General features: G+C 32.1%; 2 protein-coding genes across 2 annotated transcripts; both read left to right on the plus strand.

The window, feature by feature from the left end:
* Positions 1-550: 550 nt before the first annotated feature.
* LOC107475906 (VAN3-binding protein-like) lies at positions 551-3,078 on the plus strand. The gene is made up of 5 exons (XM_052257967.1): positions 551-783; positions 935-944; positions 2,049-2,052; positions 2,139-2,204; positions 2,310-3,078. The coding sequence occupies exons 1-5, from the start codon at positions 551-553 to the stop codon at positions 2,633-2,635; spliced, it is 639 nt and encodes a 212-aa protein (XP_052113927.1). The 3' UTR covers positions 2,636-3,078.
* On the plus strand, positions 2,804-16,707 carry LOC107475903 (uncharacterized). Its single transcript, XM_021135961.2, has 4 exons — positions 2,804-3,112; positions 3,853-4,108; positions 15,072-15,719; positions 16,003-16,707. The coding sequence occupies exons 1-4, from the start codon at positions 2,804-2,806 to the stop codon at positions 16,533-16,535; spliced, it is 1,746 nt and encodes a 581-aa protein (XP_020991620.2). The 3' UTR covers positions 16,536-16,707.
* Positions 16,708-26,084: the final 9,377 nt, after the last annotated feature.

A 26,084-nucleotide genomic window follows, 5' to 3' on the forward strand; every position in this document is an offset into this window, starting at 1 on the left:
GTATTATATTAGCAATGATTGGGTGTATTTATAGTTTTTGACATGGTGTATTATGCAGCCTCTCTCTGTTGTTGATGACCAGTTTGTTCCGAAGGTTGGAATGACCTTTACCACCCTTGAAGATGCTAGAAAATTTTACAGGAACTACGCCAAGGTTGCAGGTTTTTCTACAAGAGTTCGGAGCACAAATAGGAAGGAAAATGAGATTAAGAATCAATTGATTACATGTAGCAGAGAGGGAAAATGGAAATCTAAAATATCTCCAACCGAGAAGACAAATCTGACAGCCGGTTTAAACTGTCCTGCAAGAATTTATATACACACATTGAAGGATGTTAGTGCTTGGATCATTTCAAAGGTTGTGCTGGATCATTCACACCCTTGCTGTCCAAGTAAAGCAGAGATGCTCAAACAGCACAAGGAACTAAGCATGTCCATTCATCGTACAATAGAGAATAACGAGAAGGCTGGTATTAGACCAAGTAAAACTTACCAATCATTTGTTGCGGCTGCCGGTGGTCATCGTGAGTTAAATTTTATTGAAAAGGATATGAGGAATTACATTACCAGGGAAGTACGGAATGTTTCCGAACAAGAAGATGCAAAAGAATTCGGGAAATATTTATTACGAATGAAAGAGAAGAATCAAAATTTCTTTTTTGAGTTTGAACTCGAGGAGGATCAATCGATTAAGCTGGCTTTTTGGGCCGATGCAAGAAGTAGAGCTGCCTTTGTGTATTTCGGAGATGTTATTTCATTTGACACCACTTACAATACAAACAAGTAACAAACTGTCCCTGTTTATGATGCTAAAATAATGTATTTTTATGAATCTGCCGCAGAGGTGTATATTGGGTGTCTTTTGGGTGTATAGAAAGCATTTGTTGGGTGTACCTAATGATTTTTCATTCTGCACTATGGAAATTTGTTTCAGATATAATTTGGTTTGTGGTTCTTTCGTCGGGTGAATCGCCATCGTGCTCGTCACTGCTTTGCATTTTCTCATCGTTGCTTCTGAAGTTGTCTTCCTCTCTGCTCGCGCGCCGTCATGCTCGTCTCTGCTCGCGCGCCGTCGTGCTTGTTGCTGCTCGTGCGCCTTCGTGCTCGTCGCCACTCGCATCGCCGTTGTGTTAGTCGCTCTGCATTTTGAGCTTCTGAACTTTTCTCTGCTCGATTCCAATTTGCTCGTCTTCTTCTACTTGCGACGTTTTGCTTAGCCCCTGGCTGGGTGCTGATATGCTCTGCTCCCCCGTGGTGCTCGTGCTCTTTCCATCACAGATAGGCTCCTTACTTTACTCAGCTTTGTTATGGCTGAAGTTGACGAGAAATTTTGGTAATGAAAATTTTTCTTCTTTTATGAGAAATTACTGTTTAATTAATTATGATCCTATTAATCACTGCAATGTTTTATTTTTATTGTGTATTCGCCGGCCTATGCTTTAATCACTAAATGATGTCAATTTTAGTGCTTGAAAAATTTAATTAACATTAGATTCATAGTTATTGTAGGTGTTGGGGTTGGCTGAGAAAGCTTCCAGTTCAATCAATTTACTGCTAGGTTTTTCACAATGCTTCCAATTACCTTCACTTTTTTTTTTCTCTGCGTAACTAAACTTACTTCTTCAGGGAGGAGGAAGAGGTTGATAGATTTAGCAAAGTTCAAGAGAGTTTCTTGACAAGTTCTTCAACTCTCAGTATACTTGAATTCATGTTAGTGGTCCAAACTTTTATACTTTGAACTTTCAAGAAAATAAAGCAAGCCAATTAGTGATGTGTTGTGTGCAGTAGAGATTTTTTTTCTCTCCATTTTTTACATTGATAAATTCCTATCTATAAACTCTGCTTCTCCATGCTCGGTGCTTTAGTTTATCGGCATTTTTCCATACTCATTGCATCGTAGGCATTCATTCAACGCCTTTCTTTATCATATATCTTATCAAACTTCATAATTCTAATTAATTGATTAATTAATTATTGTGTCTTTACTTTCTTTTTTCTGTCTGGTCATTGTAAAGTTTTCAAGAGACAATAATTTGCTATATGTATAGGCAGGTAATTTTTTTTTCCTTTCAAGAATTCACACCAGATGATGAAATTCTTTATCTGTATTAGTTCATCATGGTTTGTAAAAACTTCAGGTGATGCTGAAAAAGTGAAAATGAAGAGCAGACATGTTGCAGGAACCATTACCAAAAAGAAAAAGAGTAAGCTACCTTTGACTTCACAAATCACATAATTGTTTTCCTTGTATATAGGGATAATCCTGATCATAAATAGATACTAAATTCTTTGTAATATTGAATTTGCAGTTGTTGTGCTAGATATTTGCACAGACTTACCAGCATGGCCAGGGAGACAGGAGGGAGAAGAAGAAAGAAGAAACAAGAACTCACAATGCTCAACTGCATGCTACCATCTCAGAGCTGCAGTGGCTTCTGCTGTGGCAGCCATCCCGGCTGCAATGGCTGCTTCATCTACACCAAGCAAGGATGAGAGGATGGCCAAGACTAGCGTGGCTGTGGCCTCTACAGCCACATTGGTGGTCGTGCAGTGCGTCGAGGCTACTGAGGCAATAGGGGCTGAGAGAGATCACCTAGCTTCTGTGGTTAGCTCAGCTGTCAATGTCAGCTCTTAAGATGATATCACTACACTTATCACTGCAGCTGCAACAGGTAGCACTCCTTGATGACACTGTCAAGAATCAACAAGAGTATAGTTGAATTGTCAATAAGCTGCTTCATAGGACAAAATGTGTCTTGTGTTCATGTTGGCATGGGTAGTGTGACACTAAGAGATAGTAATGATGACCATGATCTTAATTATTAATGTTTGTAACTCTAAGAGGAGCAGCTACCCTGAAGGCAAGAGCATTGAAAGAGGTATGGAACATTGCTGCAGTGACACCATTAGAGAAAGGCAGGGAATGATTGGAATTTGTGGCAAAGGTACTACAATTACTAATAACAATAATAGCAACAATACCAGCACAAGTGATGGTGGGGAGATTCTTAATGGAGAAAATTTTCTAGGCGTCTGCAGCCAAGAGCTACTTGCTAAAGGAAGTGAATTACTCAAACAAACCCGTAAAAGTTACACAACATCAATCACAATTGTAGGAGTTTTATTTATTTATTTATTTGGGTAACTATGCCTTGTCTCAAGTCCCTATAATTCTTAAGAATTTCGGCTGAGGATTTATCTCTTTTTTTATTTTATTGTGTACAAATTTATTTAATAATTAAATGATTATACATGTCTCTTTTGTATTTTCACTACAAAAACAACTCTTATTTTTATCTTTCAATAGTTGCATATTTAGTTTAGAGGCAACATTTATATGGGTTGCATAATTAGAAGAATAAACAACGTTCCCAAAGGTTTCATATCAATCTGACAGATAACACTTTAGTAGGTAGCTAAGTCAAATTAATAGGCAACATTTTAGCGTGTATACTAAGAAGAGGCAACGTTTTTTGCTAGTAGCTGAAGCAGCATGACAGTTAAAAGAACAGGTGTAAAGTGTTGCCTAAAACACAGTTCAAGAGTTGCCTGCAAAAAACCTTGCCTTGACCTAAGGCAATGGCCGCATCAGCAAGGTCTCCAAAAACGCTGTCTCAAGTCTCAAAATGTTATTATAGATCAAAGGCAATTTTTTTATCAATTTTTAAACAACATTTTTTAAATATTGTCTCAACTCTAAAATGTTATAGTAATTTTAGGTTATTTTATCTTTAATATATAGAACCCTAATAGTTTAATATAGCAATATAATTCTACTTTTAACTCCAGGGGAAATTAAAATAATGAATGTTATTTTTAAACCACATAACTGAGCATGCACTACTTGAAAAGCCTAAAATTGATGGTTTGTATATAAAGAAGGTGGTGACGGAGGAACGGAAAGAGATGCCATACGTGTGTTTCAAGACGCTAGACAAGTTTTATGGAATCGACGTCTGCGATTTGCTTTCTCCGCCCAAGGAGTTGGAGGACCAGGCGGTGCTGACTTGGGCTTCTCTTCCTCCGATTCCAGCTGCTTTCAAGGCTGATCTTCCGGCTTTCTGCGTGCAGCTTGTGGAGTTCGACTCCAACTTCTATCTCCTCGGAGGTCTTCAAAATCGTCCTACCGGCGATGCTCGTATCGGTCCTCCTTCGGTCAAAACATTCGAACTTCGTCTGGACGAAGATAATGAGAAACAGAAGCAGAAGCAGTTAACGTTCAAGGAGGTGGACTTAATCCATGAACCACCAATTCGCTACGCCAAGAGGGTGTTCGACTACGAAAAAATTAAGGGGGATTATTATTTCATCCAGTTCGATCCCATGATGCCTAAAATATCAAAGGATTCCTTCTGGGTTCTGCGCTCACAAACACATGACTGGCAATCTCTACCGTCTCCTCCCGACTTGGGCCTCGATGTTTATGATGTATTTGAAACAAATCATTTTGTGTATGGTGAAAGAATATATTTTCAAACCATTTATATGACAGATGATGCATTTATGGAATTTATGGAATTAAAGAGCAAAACTCCTTCACCCAATGTTGGACAGTTTGAAAGCGTGCTCTTCTATTCCTTTGATACATCCTTGGGAGGTGGGACATGGACTATACAGGGGGGAGCTGATGCATTCATAGAATCTTTCAGATTTACTGTTCAGGGCAGACAGCGCTTCCACCGTCCCATTACACTGCCTCTTCCAGGTATCATTGTCAGCAATTTCAATCATAATGACTTAATTTGTTTGTTTGTTTCTCTACTTTATTTATCTTTTTTATATGGTGGATCAAGAGTTATTTTTCTCACCATAAACATACTACAATCGATATGGAATTGAATTGAATTGAAATTTTTATCTGCTTGGCCTCGGATAGTTGGTTAAAGTACACAATTTAATTGAATTGAAATCTAGTCCTTATGTTTTTTGTTGCAGTCCGCAGGGATTATAGTCTTCATCTCTCTACTTCTGACATTGAAAGATCCGATCATTTTGGTGAATGGAAAAATGGGTATAAAGCAACCTTACATGCCTTGCTTGTGAACAAAAGAGGTGTTCGATTTGTTCAGCCAATCGAGGGTTGTTTTGAGGGCATCCAACCTGCATTTTATGCTGCATGTCCGACTCTCGTCTACCTTGGTAACAACATGGTTTGTGCCATGTTAATTGGCTTTCTAGATGAGCATCATAAACGTAGATGTCCATTAATTTGTGTTTCTATATTTCATTTATCTATCATGGAGGATGCTATTGATATGGATTACATTAACAGTCCTGTTCCTAAAAAGGTTCATAATTTCTTAACTGTTAATGTAATGAGGAGAAATGTCTATTCCATGGTAGATTATTTGGAAACACATTTAATACTGAGAGACGTGTACCCATTGATAGATGAAATTAAGGAATTTCTTTGGAAAGAGTCAAAGGATCCTCTCTCTCCTGTGTCAAAGAAGCCAAAGCTCATCTAGAGTTATTTCCATTTTAACATCTTTTATTCATGTTTTACTTAGGTTTTCCTTGGATGTATTTATGGTTTAAGAATTAAGAAGACATGATACTTCCAACTGTATTTTGTGGATTTGGAAACTTCACACTGAAAGAATTGGGTTGAATTTTTTAAAGAATTCCTTTGTAATTCAATTCTCACAACAATTGTTTAATTTGGGATGAATGTGATGTTATTAATAGTATTTATGATTTCGTTTACTTTTGAGCTGTGGCGTTGCTAGCTCTGGCTGTACTGAGGCTTGCTTGAGTACTACCTCCGACTGCTTGGTTGCGAAAAAAGTTCGAAGAAACACTGATTTTATTGGATGTATATGGGCCATGGCTTTTGGTGAAGTGATAGCAAAGCTGAGCAATCTTAGTTACTTTCAAGCATTGAGATTGTGAATGTTTTGGCTTGATCAGCACTTGGCTATGGTTATTGCATAGATTCAATTATTCAAGCTACGAATATAGTAATTGCTTGAGATTGTGGCAGCAAAACAAAGTGTAGTTTGCCATATGAAATTTTAAATTTTGCATGCAAAGAAAGTCTCATTAGTGAGAGATAGAGGAATTAGAAAAAGATACATAATACTATAGCTCTTTGATTATTTCATAAAATAAATTGCGTATAAATATAATCATACTTAATAAATGAAGTTTTGTGTTATATCAATGGCATTGTTTCAGATTTATTTGTTGTCTTATATTGCTTTGCAGTAGAGAGATTGTCATTGAAATTTACTAATCAGGTTAATGATCTATGTTTTCCCAGTGATAATGCTGGCTACTAAATTAGATAGCTTAATTCGGTACAAATAGTTTTTGTTACTTGTATTGTCACAAATTATAATAAGAGTAACTTCATCTGCTATTCGCCGGAACAATCATTTAATAAGCATGCCTTTTTGACATAGATTGATGACTTGAATATTTATAGTGTGACAGTGAATTAAAGTGAGATGAATATGTTTTAGGTTATCAAACTCTGACATTAGTTAATTATTGTTATGTAAACCAAATGAATGTCTACAATTTTCAAGTGTGGGATTCGTGTTTTGCTGATGCAAGCAAAATTTTTCCCCAAATGTTTTAACCTTTCAATAGAATATAGAAGCAAGCATTACTTTATAAGCATGAATATAGTGTAATGATATGGGTGTCATGTGTGTGCGTTTAATTGGAATTTTGGTAAATGTTCATATTGTTATATTTAATGTTTCTTAAACATTAGTTGAGATTTTCCGTGGATATCGTATTTTCTTAACTGGCAGGAAGTATTGTTCTTATGTAGATTCTAGAAATTATTGATGCCTATATATGAATGCTAACAAGAAGTTTTGAAGATTGCTTCACAAGGAGCGAAAAATAGGCATTGTGTTTGTGACTAGGCTCAATGGAATGTTGGTATTGATTGAATAACTGAATGGTTGGTGGATTTACCAGTAAGATAATGCTGGGATTTTTTTTTTGAATTACACAACATAGTGGAGCAACAAGAGTCAAGAACAGAAATTAAAAGCAAATTACACACGTTGCTATCAACCCCAATAGTGGTATCAACCTCTCGTTATCTTCGGCATTGCCATCGACAACCAGAGATAGTACCACCAAGCCATTCGTCAGAGAACATGAAGGATTTGTTGATTATTTCCATGACTCTTGAACCATGATTATTAAATATTCGATCATTCCTCTCTAGCCAAATTATCTAAATAAATAATGCTGGAAATTACCAATCGTTAAAAACTGAGAGAAGAAATCCTCTTAGAAACTACATATCCTCTATCAAATTTATGCAGCTATATACTGCAGATATCTTACATTACTCAAATCAAGCATCTAAATAGCTATATTATAGCCAAATACAATTGAGTTGACGCGATTCATTCTTTAGTCTCTACACACTACAATATTATATTGAGTGTCAATAAGATCTGTTATAGCCATTAATATAATGTCTATGATCTCTATCATAGAAATATATATAGACTAGAATAGATGAATACATATTAACTGAAACTTGTGTACATTTCTATTACACTGGAGCTGATTTTTTTATTTGGGTCATTTTTTTCCCTTATACTTCAACCAATGCAGGTTTGTGCTCATTTGGAAGTTAGTATAAATTTGAGCATTAATGGAACGTGTTTTTTTTTCAAGTAATATTCTAAAATAGTTTCCGAATAATTTTTAGTCAAATAATTTAATCTTCAACAAATTTTTATTACTAAATTAGTCTCTAACTTTTTATTTTATCAAACATATCAATCTCTATGTTGAATTTTAATAAAAAAATTAGACAAATTAATCATTGTTATTATTTAATAAAAGACATGACAGTTTTTAGATTTTTTTTAAAAATTTCTCAAATTAGTCTCTTTATATAGATAAATAATTTAATGTTAAAATTGATTTATCTAGCACAATAAAAATTTAAAAACTAATTTGATGATTAAAATTTATTGAGGGTATAAGTGTCTGATTAAAATTTTCTTAAGCACTGATTTGAGATATTGTTCTTTTTATGTAAAATAATTTTTTTGTCATTTCAAAATAGGGACATTAATTTATAAAATATTAATGATACAGTACATACATTAGTTTTTAGAATATTTTTAAGTTGAGTAAAAGCTCAGAATAATTCATGAATTTTTATTTTCTATTCAAATCGGTCATTAAAATATTAATTAATTTAATTTCAATTTTATAAATACATTGACATCTTTATTAATATTTTAAACTCGATCTACAAAAAAAACTTACATAAATCTTTGCTAACTTAAGTATCGGAGTTTTTTGTAAGTACCATTCTTCACTTGTTTACAAGAAATTCGAATGACTCACTGTGAAAGCATCTAAATCTCACGTTCAGTCTTAAAGCACATTAATTTCAAATAAGCCTTAAAATATATGTTTTATTAAATATGAATAAATATTTATTTATCTAATATTTCACCGAAATTTGACAAAATAATTAATTTCTCTAACAAAATAAAAAACAAATACTGATTTAGAATTAAAATTTATTGAAAATGAAAATATCCAAATATTGGTCTCAATATTCAAATGTTACTCAAAGCCAAATGTAGTGGCTGTCGATGTGCGAGGGCAACCAGATAATTAATGACGTTAAATTAAAATTCGGTTTGGCTCGATTGGAAATCCAGTCACTCAGTCATCTAGTTGGGTTTGCCATTCTTTAGACTGTTTAAGCATTTGACCGAGTAAAAACCAATTCGACTTGTCCAATTTTCATCAAAATCGGTGATCCGGCCCATTTTTCTAATCCATACATGGTCATGTTTTTTTTTTTCTATTCGAAGAACGACCCGTTTACTTTTCAGGGTTGGAAAAAAACTAAAAACCCTCAAATATTTCTCAAGGTCAAATGTAAATGGCTCTGTACGCGCAAGAGCAATGAGACAAATAACGGCTCTAAATTAAATAAAAGTTTTTGTAGCAAAATTGCAAAAGCACAAAAAGATTGAGTCTAATTATAATAAGCTCAAGTCTTTTGAACTTTTTTAATATGCACAAAACATAATTTATAAATATACGCATATGGAGGTTAATAATAATAATAATAATTTTTTATATTTTATCCCAAACATTTTTTAAATTCATAAAGTAGAATCCTAATTCTTTTTCTCTTCAATCCGTTCAGAACTATCACCACCCACTCCATCCTTCTCTTGTTTCTTCTTCTTTTCTTTTGTTTCTTGCCTTCTCTTTCTCTTTCTTCATTTACGTGCTTTTCTCTCTGTTTTCTTTTTTCGTTATTCTCGATTTCTATTGTTTTTTGACATCAAGCTCTGAAATCATTTTTGAAGAAGAAGAAGTAGCAGAAGATGAGGAGGAGAAAGAGAAAGATTTCTGAATTATGCATGATTTTGGGTGTGGTGAATTCCTGTAACCGTTTGGGTGTATTTCTGTAATCTCTTGGGTGTATTTTATGTAATCGTTTGGGTGTATTTCTGTAATGCTTGCCATTTTTTCTGAAATGAAAAATACACCCATAGATATCAGTAAGATACACCCATAGATATGAGTCAGATACACCCATAGATATCAGTTAGATATCACTCAAATACACCCAAATGATTACAGAAATACATCCAAAGGATTACAGAAAATACACCCAAATGGTTACAAGAATTCACCCAAACAATTATAGGAATACACCCAAAGAGTTACAGAAAATACACCCAAAGGATTTAAGAAAATACACCCAAAATTCGTTGAAGTACATTCTATGCATAATTCAGAACTCTTTCTCTTTCTCCTCCTCATCTTCTGCTGCTTCTTCTTCTTCAAAAACGATTTTACCATGAAAAATCGAAAAAAAACGAGAAAACAGAGAGAAAAGACGTAAATGAAGAAGAAGAAGAAGAAGAAGAGGAAAACGAGGAAGAAGAACGTGCATAAACGAAAGAAAAGGAGAAGAAGAAGAGGAAGAGGAAGAAGAACGTGCAGCAAGAAGAAGAAGAAGAATTTCAGAAACCATGAAAATCGAAAAAAAACGAAGAAGAAGAAGAAGAAGAAGAAGAATAAGAAGAGGAAAAGGAAGAGGAAGAGGAAGAGGAAGAGGAAGAAGACGAAGACGAAGACGAAGAAGAAGAAGAAGAAGAAGAAGAAGAAGAAGAAGAAGAGAAGAAGAAGAAGAAGAAGAAGAAGAAGACGAAGAGGAACCGTTTGAGTGGGGCGCGTGTAGTTACGCTCCATTCAAAATGAGTTAATGCGCGTGTTAATGAAGTTTGGGTTGATAACTTGTAAAACTTGTATGGCCTTTTTACTTGTATGTGTAGCAGGCCCCTTATTCTATTATATAAAAATCGGATGTCTGCACTTAATGATAGAGCTGACGTGGCATGCTCCAGAGAGTGTTTCATCCAAATGAAATAACTTAGGATCTAAAATGTTTATCTTTCTCTTTCTCGCCGTCTATTATATTATCTATTCTATCTATTCTATTATATAAAAATCAAATTTTTACCTTTAATGATAGAATCAACGTAACATGCTTCTGCTTTATTTTGTTTAACTCATTAAAGTTAATTCGTTATAATAAATTAATTATATCAACTAATTAATTTGAATAGATATTTAAGTATCGCACAATTTAATATTATGTATATCAAAATATAATTGTTAGAGTATAATTAGGATCAATTAGCATTATTTAACATATCTGAGTATTTATTATAGGATATTACGTCTTTATTATTTCGATTCTCTTAGCACCTATAAATACCCTTTTATATTGTATCATTTTACACAACTTGAATACACACAAACCTTTTCTCTACTGCTCTCTCTTACCCTCTCTAATAATAATAAGTACAGTTTAATTTAGTTAGAAGTTCATTATTTTATAGTCTTCTATAAAATAATCTTTTTATCACTTTGGATATTTTAACTCTTTTTTCTTTTTTTCTCTTTACATATAATTTTGTTGTGCATTAACTTTGTTTATTTAATGATGAAATATACTCATGTTAATTCTATCATATAATAGTTTATTTTCCTCTTATGTATTTTGATTTGTATAGTTACTATTGATCTTACTGTTTTCGATCTTACTGTTTTCGTTTTCTTGAATTGTTCTTTATTTTTTTATGACTTGATAATTTAAAAAAAAAAGCAAAGAACAGAAAAAAAGATGGTCAAAGACGAAGGTTAAAAGTCTAAAGCAGCAACATCATTTCTCAGCATTATTATTATTAATATGAACTTTATTATTTCTTTTCTAACATTCTTTAATACAAGCTTCGTTTCTTTTTCTTAATTATTATTAATATTTTTATTCTTTTCTTCTCTAATTATAAATCTCCTTATAATAATTTTTTGATCGGATATTTTTTTGTCTAATAAATTTTTTCTCTATTTTTTGTCAAAAATAATTGATATTAGAAAAAAAGATAAAAGTAAATTTTAAGATTCAAATTTAAATAAGATGTGCAAAGGATAACTATTGAATTCATTTGGTCGATTTACTTTGTATTATCGTCATTGAAATTTTCAAATCCTATTATAAAATTCTAGATATTTTTATTTTATTGTTCTTAAATTATATATTATACCGTGTATTTGAAGAGTTTCATCTTTTTAAAAATAAGTGTGACATTATATACTTTTTTAGATACAATAAATGAATAATAAGATTAAAGTGAGTAACAAAATTGATTATGGTAGACTAATTATATTATTATTAATTAATTATATTAAAAGATTAAGATTATGATAGATTATCATTTTTTTATTATTTTTTATTTTTTGATATTAATTCAGATGTTTAGCTTCTTTTTATTATCATTTTTTATTCTCTTATTCTATGTGTTTATTCTCATAAATTTTGCTAAATTAAATAAAGCACTATATGTATATCTTCTTTTTATTCTTCTTTTATATACACATAAAATTTATTAAATTATTTCTCTTTCATCTAATAATTTTATTTCTCTTCTATTTATATTTATTTCCTTCAATATTTTATTGGTTCTTATTTTTCTAAATTTTATTTTAATTTATGTATTTGTTCTTACTATACCTAATTTTTTTTATTTATGTGTAATATACATTCTTATATATGTTATAGAAATATGATTTGATTCCATTAACTTGCCAAATTTTTTTGAAAAATCTAAAGCTAAAGTACGAAAATATATTTATAGATATTTTACTTTAATTTTTTAACTAAAAAATATAATATTTTTTGTCATATTACAAATTCTAAGTTAAATATGAATATTAATTTTTGAAATAGAAAAATATATTTTAAAATTTTTCATCTAAAATAATATTCTATTAATGTTAGAATTATTTAGATGGATAAGTAATAGTGAATATAGAATTATCTAGGATGGATAGAACTAAGTATATTTTTTTATTGAAAATACGAATTTAAAAATATTATACTCAATTTTCAATAGTCAACCTCTCATTGAACCATTGTATTATCAAAAGATTTTTGAAAAAATGAAATAGTTTTAGGTGTATAATTTTTGTAAAAATTTAATTAATTTAAGATATTTATTATCGTTGATTAAAAAAGTAAATTGAAATGACAATTTAATATTTCTATACTCTTAAAATATTATTTATTTATTTTTCTAGCATTCTTTATCATCCAATGATCACTTTAATATAATTTAATTCAATAAAATTATTTATTATCATTTGATTGAATAAAATTTTTATTTTATCTAAAAATTTTAGGATTTCTCAACCTCAAAATCATTCATATTAACTCATTAAAAAATATAACTAAGAGCGTGGAAACGTCTCTTTATTTGAGAGTATGATTGAGATTAGAGAGTTTGGCTCTTGTGGTTCTTTGATCTTCGTCAACTAAAATCTTATGTATTTTTGATAGGGCTGAATCTTAATTTTACTGTGGGAAAAGAGTTACAAATGCGAGTTTGATGTGTTGGAGACCAAAATTCTAAAGTCATTATTTATATTTGAGTGTGACACTCAATAAACCCTAAAACTCAAATAAAATAATATCTATGATTTTAATCTCATTTATCTAAATCAAAAGTAATAATGACTTATTTAATTTAACATTTATGACAATAAATGAGATCACCGTTGTATAAGTCATTTAATGTGAAATTACTTAATTTACTATTATAATTAATATATTAAGAAATAATAATTTTCTAACAATTTTCTACGTACTTGGGTTATAATTATATATTTTCCTGAGATAACTTCTTATAAATTTTACACACAAATCTGAATGTTATTTCTCTTATTACTTTCATAATCTGGTCTATCTCATATATTAGTTATGAAATTATCGAAATTTTTATCACATTAGTGTCACAACAAAACTACGATGATCCCATACTAAAATACTCAACCACATAGATCAAATTTGGATGAGAAAATTCAGAGATTACATGCAAAAATGATCTCATGCATGTCTATTTTTAACTTGAATAAAAATTTTATTTTATTCGGTGACAGACTTCAACAAAATCACGATGATCCCATACTAAAATACTCAACCACATAGATCAAATTTGGATGAGAAAATTTAAAAAATTACATGCAAAAATGATCTCATGCATGTCTATTTTTAACTTGAATAAAAATTCTATTTTATTTGATGACAGACTCAGATAAAACTGCAACAGCAGTAACGTTCGGGCTCATAGCAAAGGTGACTAAGTGATGATTCTGTGGAAGAAAAAGAGAAGAATTTAATATACTCACAATGAGAGAGAGAGAGGGGGGGAATTTACCTATAGAGAAAAGGAACTCGGCAGGAGAAAGGTGGCGACGGGCTCAACAGCGACGGTAACGGGATGAGCAGCGATGATGACATAAGCTGTGAACAGTGACGGACCTAGAAAAATTCAGGTATAGATGTTTTTTTTTTTTTTCTTCCCACAATACTCAACAAGTTAAGGACAAATCCGTCATGAATTTGAATTTCATTTAAAAATCTACAATTGGCTGGGAACGATTTGCTATACATACGAGACAGAATTCGAACCCTCAATACTTACTTAAGCGGATGACTAAATTGATCACTTGACTAATCTAAATTGGTTTAGATATATTCAAAATTTAAAATTAAAATTATCTAATACATATTGATAAGAACTAGAAATATACACATAATCATTATTATAATATTTAAATAATAAAAATATAATTTCATGCACATAGTATAATATTTAAAATAACAAAAAAATATTTTTAAGGACTTTTTTTTATTTTTAACATGACTAAATATTATTTTTTTATATATATTTTTAAACAATTATTTTTCTTTTTATTATCTCATATTTAATTGTCAAATCTATTTATTATTATTTTTATAGTATAAATAAATTAACCAAAATAATTACAGTATATTAATACATAGATAATATTTTTTTATCTTAAACAATTTTTAAAAAATTAATAAGTATTATTTTTTTAAAAAAAAATTGTGGGGGCAAATGCCCCCTCTATATTAAACGTGGGTCCGTCCTAGCTGTGAAGGAAGATGGGAGTTGTGAATAAGTAGGCGGCAATGGACTCAGCAACAACATGACACGAGCTATGCGGTTTTTTTGTGAAGAAGTCGAAAAGAAGAAAATTTTGGGTGAGGATGACTGAGTTTATCTTGCATGAATATAGAGTATAGACTGAAGCTATGAATCATCTGTGATGTGAGGCAAATCCTAATTCCTAAAAAGTGTTTATATGTATATATTCGGGGCGGGTACACCATAAACCCGACCATATACCCTGTCTTGAGCAAAATCTGTCCCAACTTGGGTCAAGTTATTACCATTTTCATCTGGGTATGAACGGGTCGGGTACCCGCGTATTCGGAAACTCCTGCCAAGTTTAACAACGTAGTGATACTCTATTTATTAAGAGTTTAACGCTAGCCAATGCATTGCTATATACACAAGATGGAATCGACGTCTCCGATTTGCTTTCTCCGCCCAAGGAGTTGGAGGACCAGGCGGTGCTGACTTGGGCTTCTCTTCCTCCGATTCCAGCTGCTTTCAAGGCTGATCTTCCGGCTTTCTGCATGCAGCTTGTGGAGTTCGACTCCAACTTCTATCTCGTCGGAGGTCTTCAAAATCGTCCTTACGCCGACTCTCGTTTCGGTCCTCCTTCGTTCAAAACATTCCAACTTCATCTGGAAGAAGATAATGAGAAACAGAAGCAGAAGCAGTTAACGTTCAAGGAGGTGGACTCAATCTCTAAACCACCAATGTGCTACGCCAAGATGGTGTTCGACTACGAAAAAATTAAGGGGGATTATTATTTCATCCAGTTCGATCCCATGAAGCCTCGAGTATCATCGGATTCCTTCTGGGTTCTGCCCTCACAAACACGTGTCTGGCAACCTCTACCGTCTCCTCCTGACTTGGGCCTCAGTATTCCTGATGTAGTTGAAACAAATCATTTTGTGTATGATGAAAAAATATATTTTCAAACCATTTATATGAGAAATGATGGATCTATGGAATTAAAGAGCAAAACTTCTTCACCCAGTGTTGGAGATATGACAGATGATGCATTTATGGAATTAAACAGCAAAACTTCTTCACCCAATGTTGGAGAGTTGGAAAGCGTGCTCTTCTATTCCTTTGATCCATTCTTGGGAGGTGGGACATGGACTATACAGGGGGGAGCTGATGCATTCATAGAATCTTTCAGATTTACTGTTCAGGGCAGACATCGCTACCACCGTCCCATTACACTGCCTCTTCCAGGTATCATTGTCAGCAATTTCAATCATAATGACTTAATTCGTTTGTTTGTTTCTCTAATTTATTTATCTTTTTTATACGGTGGATCAAAAGTTATTTTTCTCACCATAAACATACTACAATCGATACGGAATTGAATTGAATTGAAATTTTTATCTGCTTGGCCTCGGATAGTTGGTTAAAGTACACAGTTTAATTGAATTGAGTTTTGTTAGATCATTAAGGATATTTTCAGCAGTGAAACTTATAATTGAATTGAAATCTAGTCCTTATGTTTTTGTTGCAGTCCGCGGGGATTATAGTCTTCATCTCTCTACTTCTGACATTGAAAGATCCGATCATTTTGGTGAATGGAAAAATGGGTATAAAGCAACCTTACATGCCTTGCTTGTGAACAAAAGAGGTGTTCGATTTGTTCAGCCAATCGAGGGTTGTTTTGAGGGCATCCAACCTGCATTTTATGCTGCATGTCCGACTTTCGTCTACCTTGATAACAACATGGTTTGTGCCATGTTAATTGGCTTTCTAGAGGAGCATCATAATCATAGATGTCCATTAATTTGTGTTTCTATATTTCATTTATCTATCATGGAGGATGCTATTGATATGGATTACATTAACAGTCCTGCTCATAAAAAGGTTCATAATTTCTTAACTGTTAATGTAATGAGGAGAAATGTCTATTCCATGGTAGATTATTTGGAAAGACCTTTTATACTGAGAGACATGTACCCATTTATAGATGAAATTAAGGAATTTCTTTGGATAGAGTCAAAGGATCCTCTCTCTCCTGTGTCAAAGAAGCCAAAGCTCATCTAGAGTTATTTCCATTTTAACATCTTTTATTCATGTTTTGCTTAGGTTTTCCTTGGATGTATTTATGGTTTAAGAATTAAGAAGACATGATACTTCCAACTGTATTTTGTGGATTTGGAAACTTCACACTGAAAGAATTGGGTTGAATTTTTTAAAGAATTCCTTTGTAATTCAATTCTCACAACAATTGTTTAATTTGGGATGAATGTGATGTTATTAATAGTATTTATGATTTCGTTTACTTTTGAGCTGTGGCGTTGCTAGCTCTGGCTGTACTGAGGCTTGCTTGAGTACTACCTCCGACTGCTTGGTTGCGAAAAAAGTTCGAAGAAACACTGATTTTATTGGATGTATATGGGCCATGGCTTTTGGTGAAGTGATAGCAAAGCTGAGCAATCTTAGTTACTTTCAAGCATTGAGATTGTGAATGTTTTGGCTTGATCAGCACTTGGCTATGGTTATTGCATAGATTCAATTATTCAAGCTACGAATATAGTAATTGCTTGAGATTGTGGCAGCAAAACAAAGTGTAGTTTGCCATATGAAATTTTAAATTTTGCATGCAAAGAAAGTCTCATTAGTGAGAGATAGAGGAATTAGAAAAAGATACATAATACTATAGCTCTTTGATTATTTTATAAAATAAATTGCGTATAAATATAATCATACTTAATAAATGAAGTTTTGTGTTATATCAATGGCATTGTTTCAGATTTATTTGTTGTCTTATATTGCTTTGCACTAGAGAGATTGTCACTGAAATTTACTAATCAGGTTAATAATCTGTGTTTTCACAGTGATAATGCTGGCTACTAAATTAGATAGCTTAATTCGGTACAAATAGTTTTTGTTACTTGTATTGTCACAAATTATAACAAGAGTAACTTCATCTGCTATTCGCCGGAGCAATCATTTAATAAGCATGGCTTTTTGACATAGATTGATGACCTGAATATTTATAGTGTGACAGTGAATTAAAGTGAGATGAATATGTTTTAGGTTATCAAACTCTGACATTAGTTAATTATTGTTATGTAAACCAAATGAATGTCTACAATTTTCAAGTGTGGGATTCGTGTTTTGCTGATGCAAGCAAAATTTTTCCCCAAATGTTTTAACCTTTCAATAGAATATAGAAGCAAGCATTACTTTATAAGCATGAATATAGTGTAATGATATGGGTGTCATGTGTGTGCGTTTAATTGGAATTTTGGTAAATGTTCATATTGTTACATTTAATGTTTCTTAAACATTAGTTGAGATTTTCCGTGGATATCCTATTTTCTTAACTGGCAGGAAGTATTGTTCTTATGTAAATTCTAGAAATTAATGATGCCTATATATGAATGCTAACAAGAAGTTTTGAAGATTGCTTCACAAGGAGCGAAAAATAGGCATTGTGTTTGTGACTAGGTTCAATTGAATGTTGGTATTGATTGAATAACTGAATGGTTGGTGGATTTACTAGTAAGATAATGCTGGGATTTTTTTTTTGAATTAAAACACATCGTGGAGCAACAAGAGCCAACAACAGAAATTAAAAGCAAATTACACACGTTACGACCAACTCCAATAGTGGTATCAACCTCTCGTTATCTTCGGTATTGCCATCAACAACCAGAGATAGTACCACCAAGCCATTCGTCAGAGAACATGAAGGATTTGTTGATTATTTCCACGACTCCTGAACCATGATTATTAAATACTCGATCATTCCTCTCTAGTCAAATTGTCCAAATGAATAATGCTGGAAATTACCAATCGTTAAAAGCTGAGAGAAGAAATCCTCTTAGAAACTACATATTCTCTGTCAAATTTATGCAGCTATATACTGCAAATATCTTACATTGCTCAAATCAAGCATCTAAATAGCTATATTATAGCCATAAATATAATTGAGTGGACGCGATTCATTCTCTAGTCTCTACACACTACAATATTATATTGAGTGTCAATAAGATCTGTTATAGCCATTAATATAATGTCTATGATCTCTATCATAGAAATATATATAGACTAGAATAGGTGAATACAGATTAACTGAAACTTGTGTACATTTCTATTATACTGGAGCTGATTTTTTTATTTGGGTCATTTTTTTTCCCTTATGCTTCAACCAATGCAGGCTTGTGTTCATTTGGAAGTTAGTATAAATTTGAGCATTAATGGAACGTGTTTTTTTTTCAAGTAATATTCTAAAATAGTTTCCGAATAATTTTTAGTCAAATAATTTAATCTTTAACAAATTTTTATTACTAAATTGGTCTCTAACTTTTTATTTTATCAAACATATCAATCTCTATGTTGAATTTTAATAAAAAAAATTAGACAAATTAATCACTGTTATTATTTAATAAAAGACATGACAGTTTTTATATTTTTTTTAAAAATTTCTCAAATTAGTCTCTTTATATAGATAAATAATTTAATGTTAAAATTGATTTATCTAGCACAATAAAAATTTAAAAACTAATTTGATGATTAAAATTTATTGAGGGTATAAGTGTCTAATTAAAATTTTTTTAAGCACTGATTTGAGATATTATTCTTTTTATGTAAAATAAATTTTTTTGTCATTTCAAAATAGGGACATTAATTTATAAAATATTAATGATACAGTACATACATTAGTTTTTAGAATATTTTTAAGTTGAGTAAAAACTCAGAATAATTCATAAATTTTTATTTTCTATTCAAATCGGTCATTAAAATATTAATTAATTTAATTTGAATCTTATAAATACATTGACATCTTTATTAATATTTCAAACTCGATCTACAAGAAAACTTACATAAATTTTTGCTAACTTAAGTATCGAAATTTTTTGTAGATATCATTCTTCACCTGTTCACAAGAAATTCGGATGACTTCATCTTTATATGAGAAGACGTCTGAATTTTCACCACAAAAGCATCTAAATCTCACGTTCAATCTCAAAGCACACTAATTTCAAATAAGCCTTAAAATATATGTTTTTATTAAATATGAATAAATATTTATTTATCTAATATTTCACCGAAATTTGACAAAATAATTAATTTCTCTAACAAAATAAAAAAACAAATACTGATTTAGAATTAAAATTTATTGAAAATAAAAATATCCAAATATTGGTCTCAATATTCAAATGTTACTCAAAGTCAAATGTAGTGGTTGTCGACGTGCGAGGGCAACCAGATAAATAACGACGTTAAATTAAAATTCAGTTCGGTTTGATTGAAAATCCAATCACTCAGTCATCTAGTTGGGTTTGCCATTCTCTGGACTGTTTAAGCATTTGACCGAGTAAAAACCAATTCAACTTGTCCAATTTTCATCAAAATCGGTGATCCGGCCCATTCTCCTAATCTAGACATGGTCATGTTAAATTTTTTTTTCTATTCGAAGAACAACCCGTTTACTTTTCAGGGTTGGAAAAAAAAAACTAAAAACCTTCAAATATTTCTCAAGGTCAAATGTAAATGGCTCTATACGCGCAAGAGTAGTGGGACAAATAACGGCTCTAAATTAAATAAAAGTTTTTGTAGCAAAACTACAAAAGCACAAAAAGATTTAGAGTCTCTCTATAATAAGCTCAAGTCTTTTGAATTTTTTTAATATGCACAAAACATAATTTATAAATATACCACATATGGAGGTTAATAATAATAATAATTTTTTTATATTTTATTCCAAATATATTTTAAATTCATAAAGTGGAATCCTAATTCTTTTTCTCTTCAATCCGTTCAGAACTATCACCACCCACTCCACCCTTTTCTTGTTTCTGCCCTCGCCGTCGCCGTCTAGCCAACACTCACTGCCGGTCTCATCTCATCTCCCGGCGTCAGTTCCTAGGCTCGCTCTCCCCATCTCCTCTTCTCTCTTCTCTCTTCTCTCTTCTCTCTTTTCTCTTTTCTCTTCGAGTCATCGTCAGCACCGTGGTGCTCGATCTTCCCCTTCATCCTCCACTTCCAGAGTTCTAATGAAACCTCAGTTTCAGGTATGAATTTGCTTAATTAATTTCATTTTTTTTGTTCTAATACAAATTAAGAATGCTTGTGTATATTCATGAAGCATGCCAAATTGTTTTCCAATAACACAGTGAGTACCTATTAGTCTTTTTCGGTTCTTCCTCTCTCGTTTCGTTCCTTTCATTTCCTCTCTCCAAATCCACGATTTTTCACTTTTTTTGTTAAATTTTGATTACGATGAAATTTGTAACCTAGAACAGTGAATAATTTAAGATTATGAATTGGAAAGTATGTGAAAATTGAAAAATGTTATTTTCTTCCGTTGTTTATTTGGAGATTTTGTAGATATAAGATAAATGCATTTTTTAAATTAATGGTTCATGAATGATGACAACTAAAATAAAATTGTCTCATTAATTTTGCTTATTTGATTCTGGAGTTTAATTATATGGAGTTCATCTCTTTGTTTTAACAAGTTTTGAGAATCTTTCATATAGGAAAAAAAATAGAATCTATCAATTTATTTATATGTTACACTCTAAATGTAAGTATAATACCCACACTATATTGACCCTAAGATCACTCACTCATATAAATGACGCTATCATATTTTTCATCTTTCAATCTCACTAACACTCATAAAACAAAGGAGAGAATTTCAAAACATACTCATTTCATTATGGAACATAAACAAACACTAAGTATTTTGATTCATAGAGAGATAATTTACAACATACATATGAAGCCTTTATATAGGCAATACTTCTTACTAAAATAATAATTTATGAATCACAACTCAATTTTGTAATGACTACTATTTTATGAGTTGGCTTCATGAATCTTCTTTCAATTTGTATTCATGTAGTTTCCATAATCTTCTAATTTGCTTGACTTCCAATTTCAATTCAATTTGATTTTGAATTTCTTCAATGTTGTAGAATGTTGTAGGTATACTACTCTCTTGAATGTTTTCAAAAATCTTCAAGCTTCCAACATTAGCTTCTAGCAATATCTAGCAAATTGATGATTATTGTATTCAACTAAAACTTTGCTTCTTCTTTGACCATTTTGACTTCAAAAAATCTTCATGAAAATTTTGATTTAAAATTTTTAATCAACATTGCCTCCCTTAAATCAAACTTGCAGAATTAATCATTCCAAGCATCTTCTTCAATTTGTAAAATAACTCTGTCTTCAATGGCTTTGTAAAGATATCTGCAACTTGTTCTTCAGTTAGACAGTACTCGATTACAACTTCTTTTTCATTCACCAACTCTCTGATTTTGTGAAATCGAATATCAATATGCTTCGATCTTCCATGGAATACTGGATTTTTGCAAAGTGCAATAGCTGACTTGTTATCACAAAATATTGTTGTCGGAGTATTTTGTTTCTCGTTCAATTTCTCAAGAATTCTTCTTAGCCAAACTGCTTGTGTTGCACAACTTGCTACTGCTATATATTCTGTTTCTGCTGTAGATAGTGCTACTACTGGTTGTTTCTTTGACGACCATGAAATTGCACTAGAACCAAGATGAAATACAAACCCCGAAGTACTTTTTCTTGTTTCTATATCTCCGACCCAATTACTATCAGTGTAGCCAACAAGGTTTACTTCATTAGTATTCTCATAATAAATTCCATCATTTAAAGTACCTTTGATATATCAAAGAATTCTCTTTTCCGCTTGCAAATGGATGGTACAAGGCTCCTCCATAAATCTGCTAAGCAAACCAACTCCAAACACAATATCTGGTCTAGTCGCAGTCAAATACCTTAGACTTCTAGTCAAGTACCTTAGACTTTCAATCAAGCTTTTGTAGTATGTATGATTTACTGCTCCTCCTTTATCTTCTCTCAGCAATTTGAACTTCTCTTCGACTGGAGTAGAAACTGGCTTTGAATGTTCCATTTGAAATTTCTTCAAAATATCATTTGCATATTTCTTATGAGAAATGAAAATACCATCATCTCTTTGAACCACTTCAATGCCAAGAAAGTAAGACATCAAACCCATATCTGTCATTTCAAAGTGCTTTATCATAGCCTCCCTGAATTCTGCAATTATCTTCAAATTGTTGTCAGTAAAGATTAAATCATCAACATAAAGACACAGGATCAAGATATCTCCAGGTTCAACGAACTTGATATAAAGAGTATGTTCAAATGGACATCTTTTGAAACCATTATCAATAAAATAAGAATCAATCTTCTTGTACCATGCTCTTGGTGCTTGTTTTAGCCCATACAAAGCTTTCTTCAATTTGTAAACTTTATCTTCCTTTCCAAGAACTTCATATCCTACAGGTTGCTCAACATACACTTCTTCTTCTAAAGTGCCATTTAGAAATGCAGACTTAACATCCATTTGATGTATCTTCCACTTATTTTGAGGCGAGAGTGAAATAATCATACGAATAGTGTCTAATCTAGCAACAAGAGCAAATACTTCAAAATAATCGATACCTGGCTTTTGTTTGTATCCCTTAGCAACTAATCTTGCTTTGAAACGATCAACTTCACCACTAGGTTTGTACTTAGTCTTGTAAACCCACTTTACTCCAATCGACTTCTTATCTGCTGGTAAATCTGTCAGCTCCCATGTGTCATTCTTTTCAATGGCATGAATCTCCTCATCCATTGCTTTCTTCCAATTGTTATCTCTAGAGGCTTCTTCAAAGTTTAACGGCTCACAATCTGAAAATAGAGCAAAATTTATGATTTCTTCATCAGACGGATCGTTGTCATTGCCAACCTCATAATCTGCTAATCTAGCTGGTAGTTTCTTCTCTCTTTGAGGTCTTCTAGATGATTCTGGTTGCTCGGTTGCATTAGCAATACACCCAAAGACTCTGAAATGATGAATGGAAGGCCGCTTTCCACTCCAAGCTTCCTCTGGTGTTTTATCACGAACACTCTTTGTTGGACATCAATTTAAAATATGAACTGCTGTTGCAACTGCTTCTGCCCAAAACTCTTTAGGCATTTGTTTTGAGTTGAGCATGCATCTGACCATATTCATGATGGTTCTGTTCTTTCTTTCAGCAACTCCATTTTGTTGAGGAGTGTATCTAGTTGTTAGTTGGTGTTGAATTCCGTGTTGCTTAAAGTATTCTGAACACGCAAGATATTCTGTTCCTCTGTCTGTTCTGAGAATTTTGATTTTATAGCCACTTTATTTTTCGACAAATGCCTTGAATGTCTTAAAGACATCACATGCTTCTGATTTCTGCTTCAGAAAGTATACCCATGTATATATACTAAAATCATCAATAAAAGTGATAAAGTACCTGCTACCACCATTACTTGGAACTTCTACAGAACAGAGATCTAAATGCACAATTTCAAGTAATCTTCTAGCTCTCCATGACTTTCCTGTAGGGAATGGATCTCTGTGCTTCTTTCCCAGTTGACAAAACTCACAAACACAATTGGGAATATGAATCCGTGGTAGGCTAGAAACAAGTCCTTTTCTTGACAGGTAGTTTAGGCCAGAAAAATAAAAATATCCAAACCAATTATCATCAAGTATCACAGAACTCATGCAAGAGGGATTAACATGTTGAATTTTTAATGGAAACATTAATCTTTGTTTTATCTATGAACCTTCCGTTGTTGTCAAACATAGTGCAATATCCATGATAAGTTATCATCTTATATCCCTTCTCAGATAATTGTCCCATACTTAGTAAATTGTAATCAAGTTCAGGAACATAAAAAACATCAGAAATATAACTCAGAGAACCATCTTTCAATCTAACTGGTATGTTCCCTTTTCCTTCAATAGAGATCTTTGTACTATTACCAAACTTCAATAATAGTTTAACTGAATCATCTAATGAAGAAAATAACTCCTTTCTTCCAGACATATGATTACTGCAAGCATTATCCAAGTACCATATATTTTCATCTTCAACACATAAATTAGTTGTAAAAAATAAAGTTTGAGTACCCGGATTATCATCAGTATTTTGATGCTGATTTTGTGCAACGTGTGCTTGATTGTTATTCACCATTTTTAATATGCAATCTGCTGCTTTGTGTCCATACTTTCCACAATGAAAACAGTTGAAATTGGTTCTTTCTTGATAAAAATTGCCTCGACCTCTTCCTCGGTTGACAGGCCTGAAATTCGTTCCACCTCTTCCTTGATTAGGTGGTGTAAAATTATTGTAACTTCCTTGGTTGTAATTGCCACTACCTCTTCCTCTAAAATTTCCTCTACCTCTACTTTGAAAATTAAAACCGCGACCTCATCTTTCTTGTGTACGGCTTGATGCTACAATATTGTTTAAATTCACTCAGCTTTTCAGGGTTCCTCGGTTGATTTTTCTGACTTCTCTAGTATTCTACTGATGTGGCTTTCCATGGTTCCTTGCAACTCTGCAATCGTTATAGTATCCATATCGTGGGACTCTAGTATCGTAGTCACCACATAGTCATACTTCATCGGCATGGTGCGAAGAATTTTCTCCACTACTTTGCTATCGGGCATATCTTCTCCATAGACTCTCATCTTATTGACAAGGTCTGTAATACGAGTAAAATATTGCTCAACAGTTTCTGAGCTAGACATCTCGTACCTTTCATATTCTCTTCTCAAAGACTGTAGCTTTGCTTTCTGAGCTTTATCTACGTCTTTGTATGACAGCTTCAACGTGTTTCATGCTTCTTTTGCACTTTTGCATTTGCTATTTTGCCAAACACCGTATAATCTACTCCTTGATGAATTTGAGATAGCGCCAATTGATCTCTCCTTTGTTGGGCAGCATCTGCTCCTTCTTACAAACCCGGTTCAATGAAGCCGGTTCAATGAAATTCCATAGGTTCTGGGCCTTCAAATGGGTAGACATCAAAGTCTCCCAATAACTATAATCAAGTTTCCCATCTAACTTGGGACCGGCCCACACAATGTTAAAAGTGTTTGCCATGCCGACTCTATGAATAAACACTATGTAAGAACTCTCTCACACCTCACAAAATCTCCAACACCAGACACTGGATTAACCAGCTCTGATACCAAATGTAAGTATAATACCCACACTATATTGACCCTAGGATCACTCACTCATATAAATGACGCTATCATATTTTTCATCTTTCAATCTCACTAACACTCATAAAACAAATGAGAGAATTTCAAAACATACTCATTTCATTATGGAACACACACATACAATACACAAGGCATATGTGCCTTTATATAGGCAATGCTTCCTACTAAAATAATAATTTATGAATCACAAATCAATTTTGTAATGACTACCATGCTATGAGTTGTCTTCATGAATCTTCCTTCAACTTATATTTATGTAGTTTCTATAATATTCTAATTTAGGTATTCAATTTGATTTTGAATTTCTTCAATGTTGTAGAATGTTGTAATTGTACTATTCTCTTGAATGCTCTTCAAAAATTTTCAAGCTTCCAATATGTTAGCTTCTAGCAATATCTAGCAAATTGATGATTATTGTATTCAACTAAAACTTTGCTTCTTCTTTGACCATTTTGACTTCAAAAACTCTTCATGAAAATTCTAGTGATGCAAGTTGATTTATAATGAATTAACACTAAATTTAGAAATATGTAATATTGAGT

The sequence above is a fragment of the Arachis duranensis genome, chromosome 2, assembly GCF_000817695.3.
Source record: "Arachis duranensis cultivar V14167 chromosome 2, aradu.V14167.gnm2.J7QH, whole genome shotgun sequence".
Lineage (NCBI taxonomy): Eukaryota > Viridiplantae > Streptophyta > Magnoliopsida > Fabales > Fabaceae > Arachis > Arachis duranensis.

Bases quoted from the DNA above. Each gene is read 5' to 3' on its own strand.
- LOC107475906 (XM_052257967.1), top strand. From the start codon at position 551: ATGAGGAATTACATTACCAGGGAAGTACGGAATGTTTCCGAACAAGAA. The intron at 2,205-2,309 runs GTAAGCTACCTT...TTGAATTTGCAG, and splicing joins CATTACCAAAAAGAAAAAGA to TTGTTGTGCTAGATATTTGC.
- LOC107475903 (XM_021135961.2), top strand. From the start codon at position 2,804: ATGACCATGATCTTAATTATTAATGTTTGTAACTCTAAGAGGAGCAGC. The intron at 3,113-3,852 runs GTAGGAGTTTTA...CTACTTGAAAAG, and splicing joins ACACAACATCAATCACAATT to CCTAAAATTGATGGTTTGTA. The intron at 15,720-16,002 runs GTATCATTGTCA...TTTTTGTTGCAG, and splicing joins CATTACACTGCCTCTTCCAG to TCCGCGGGGATTATAGTCTT.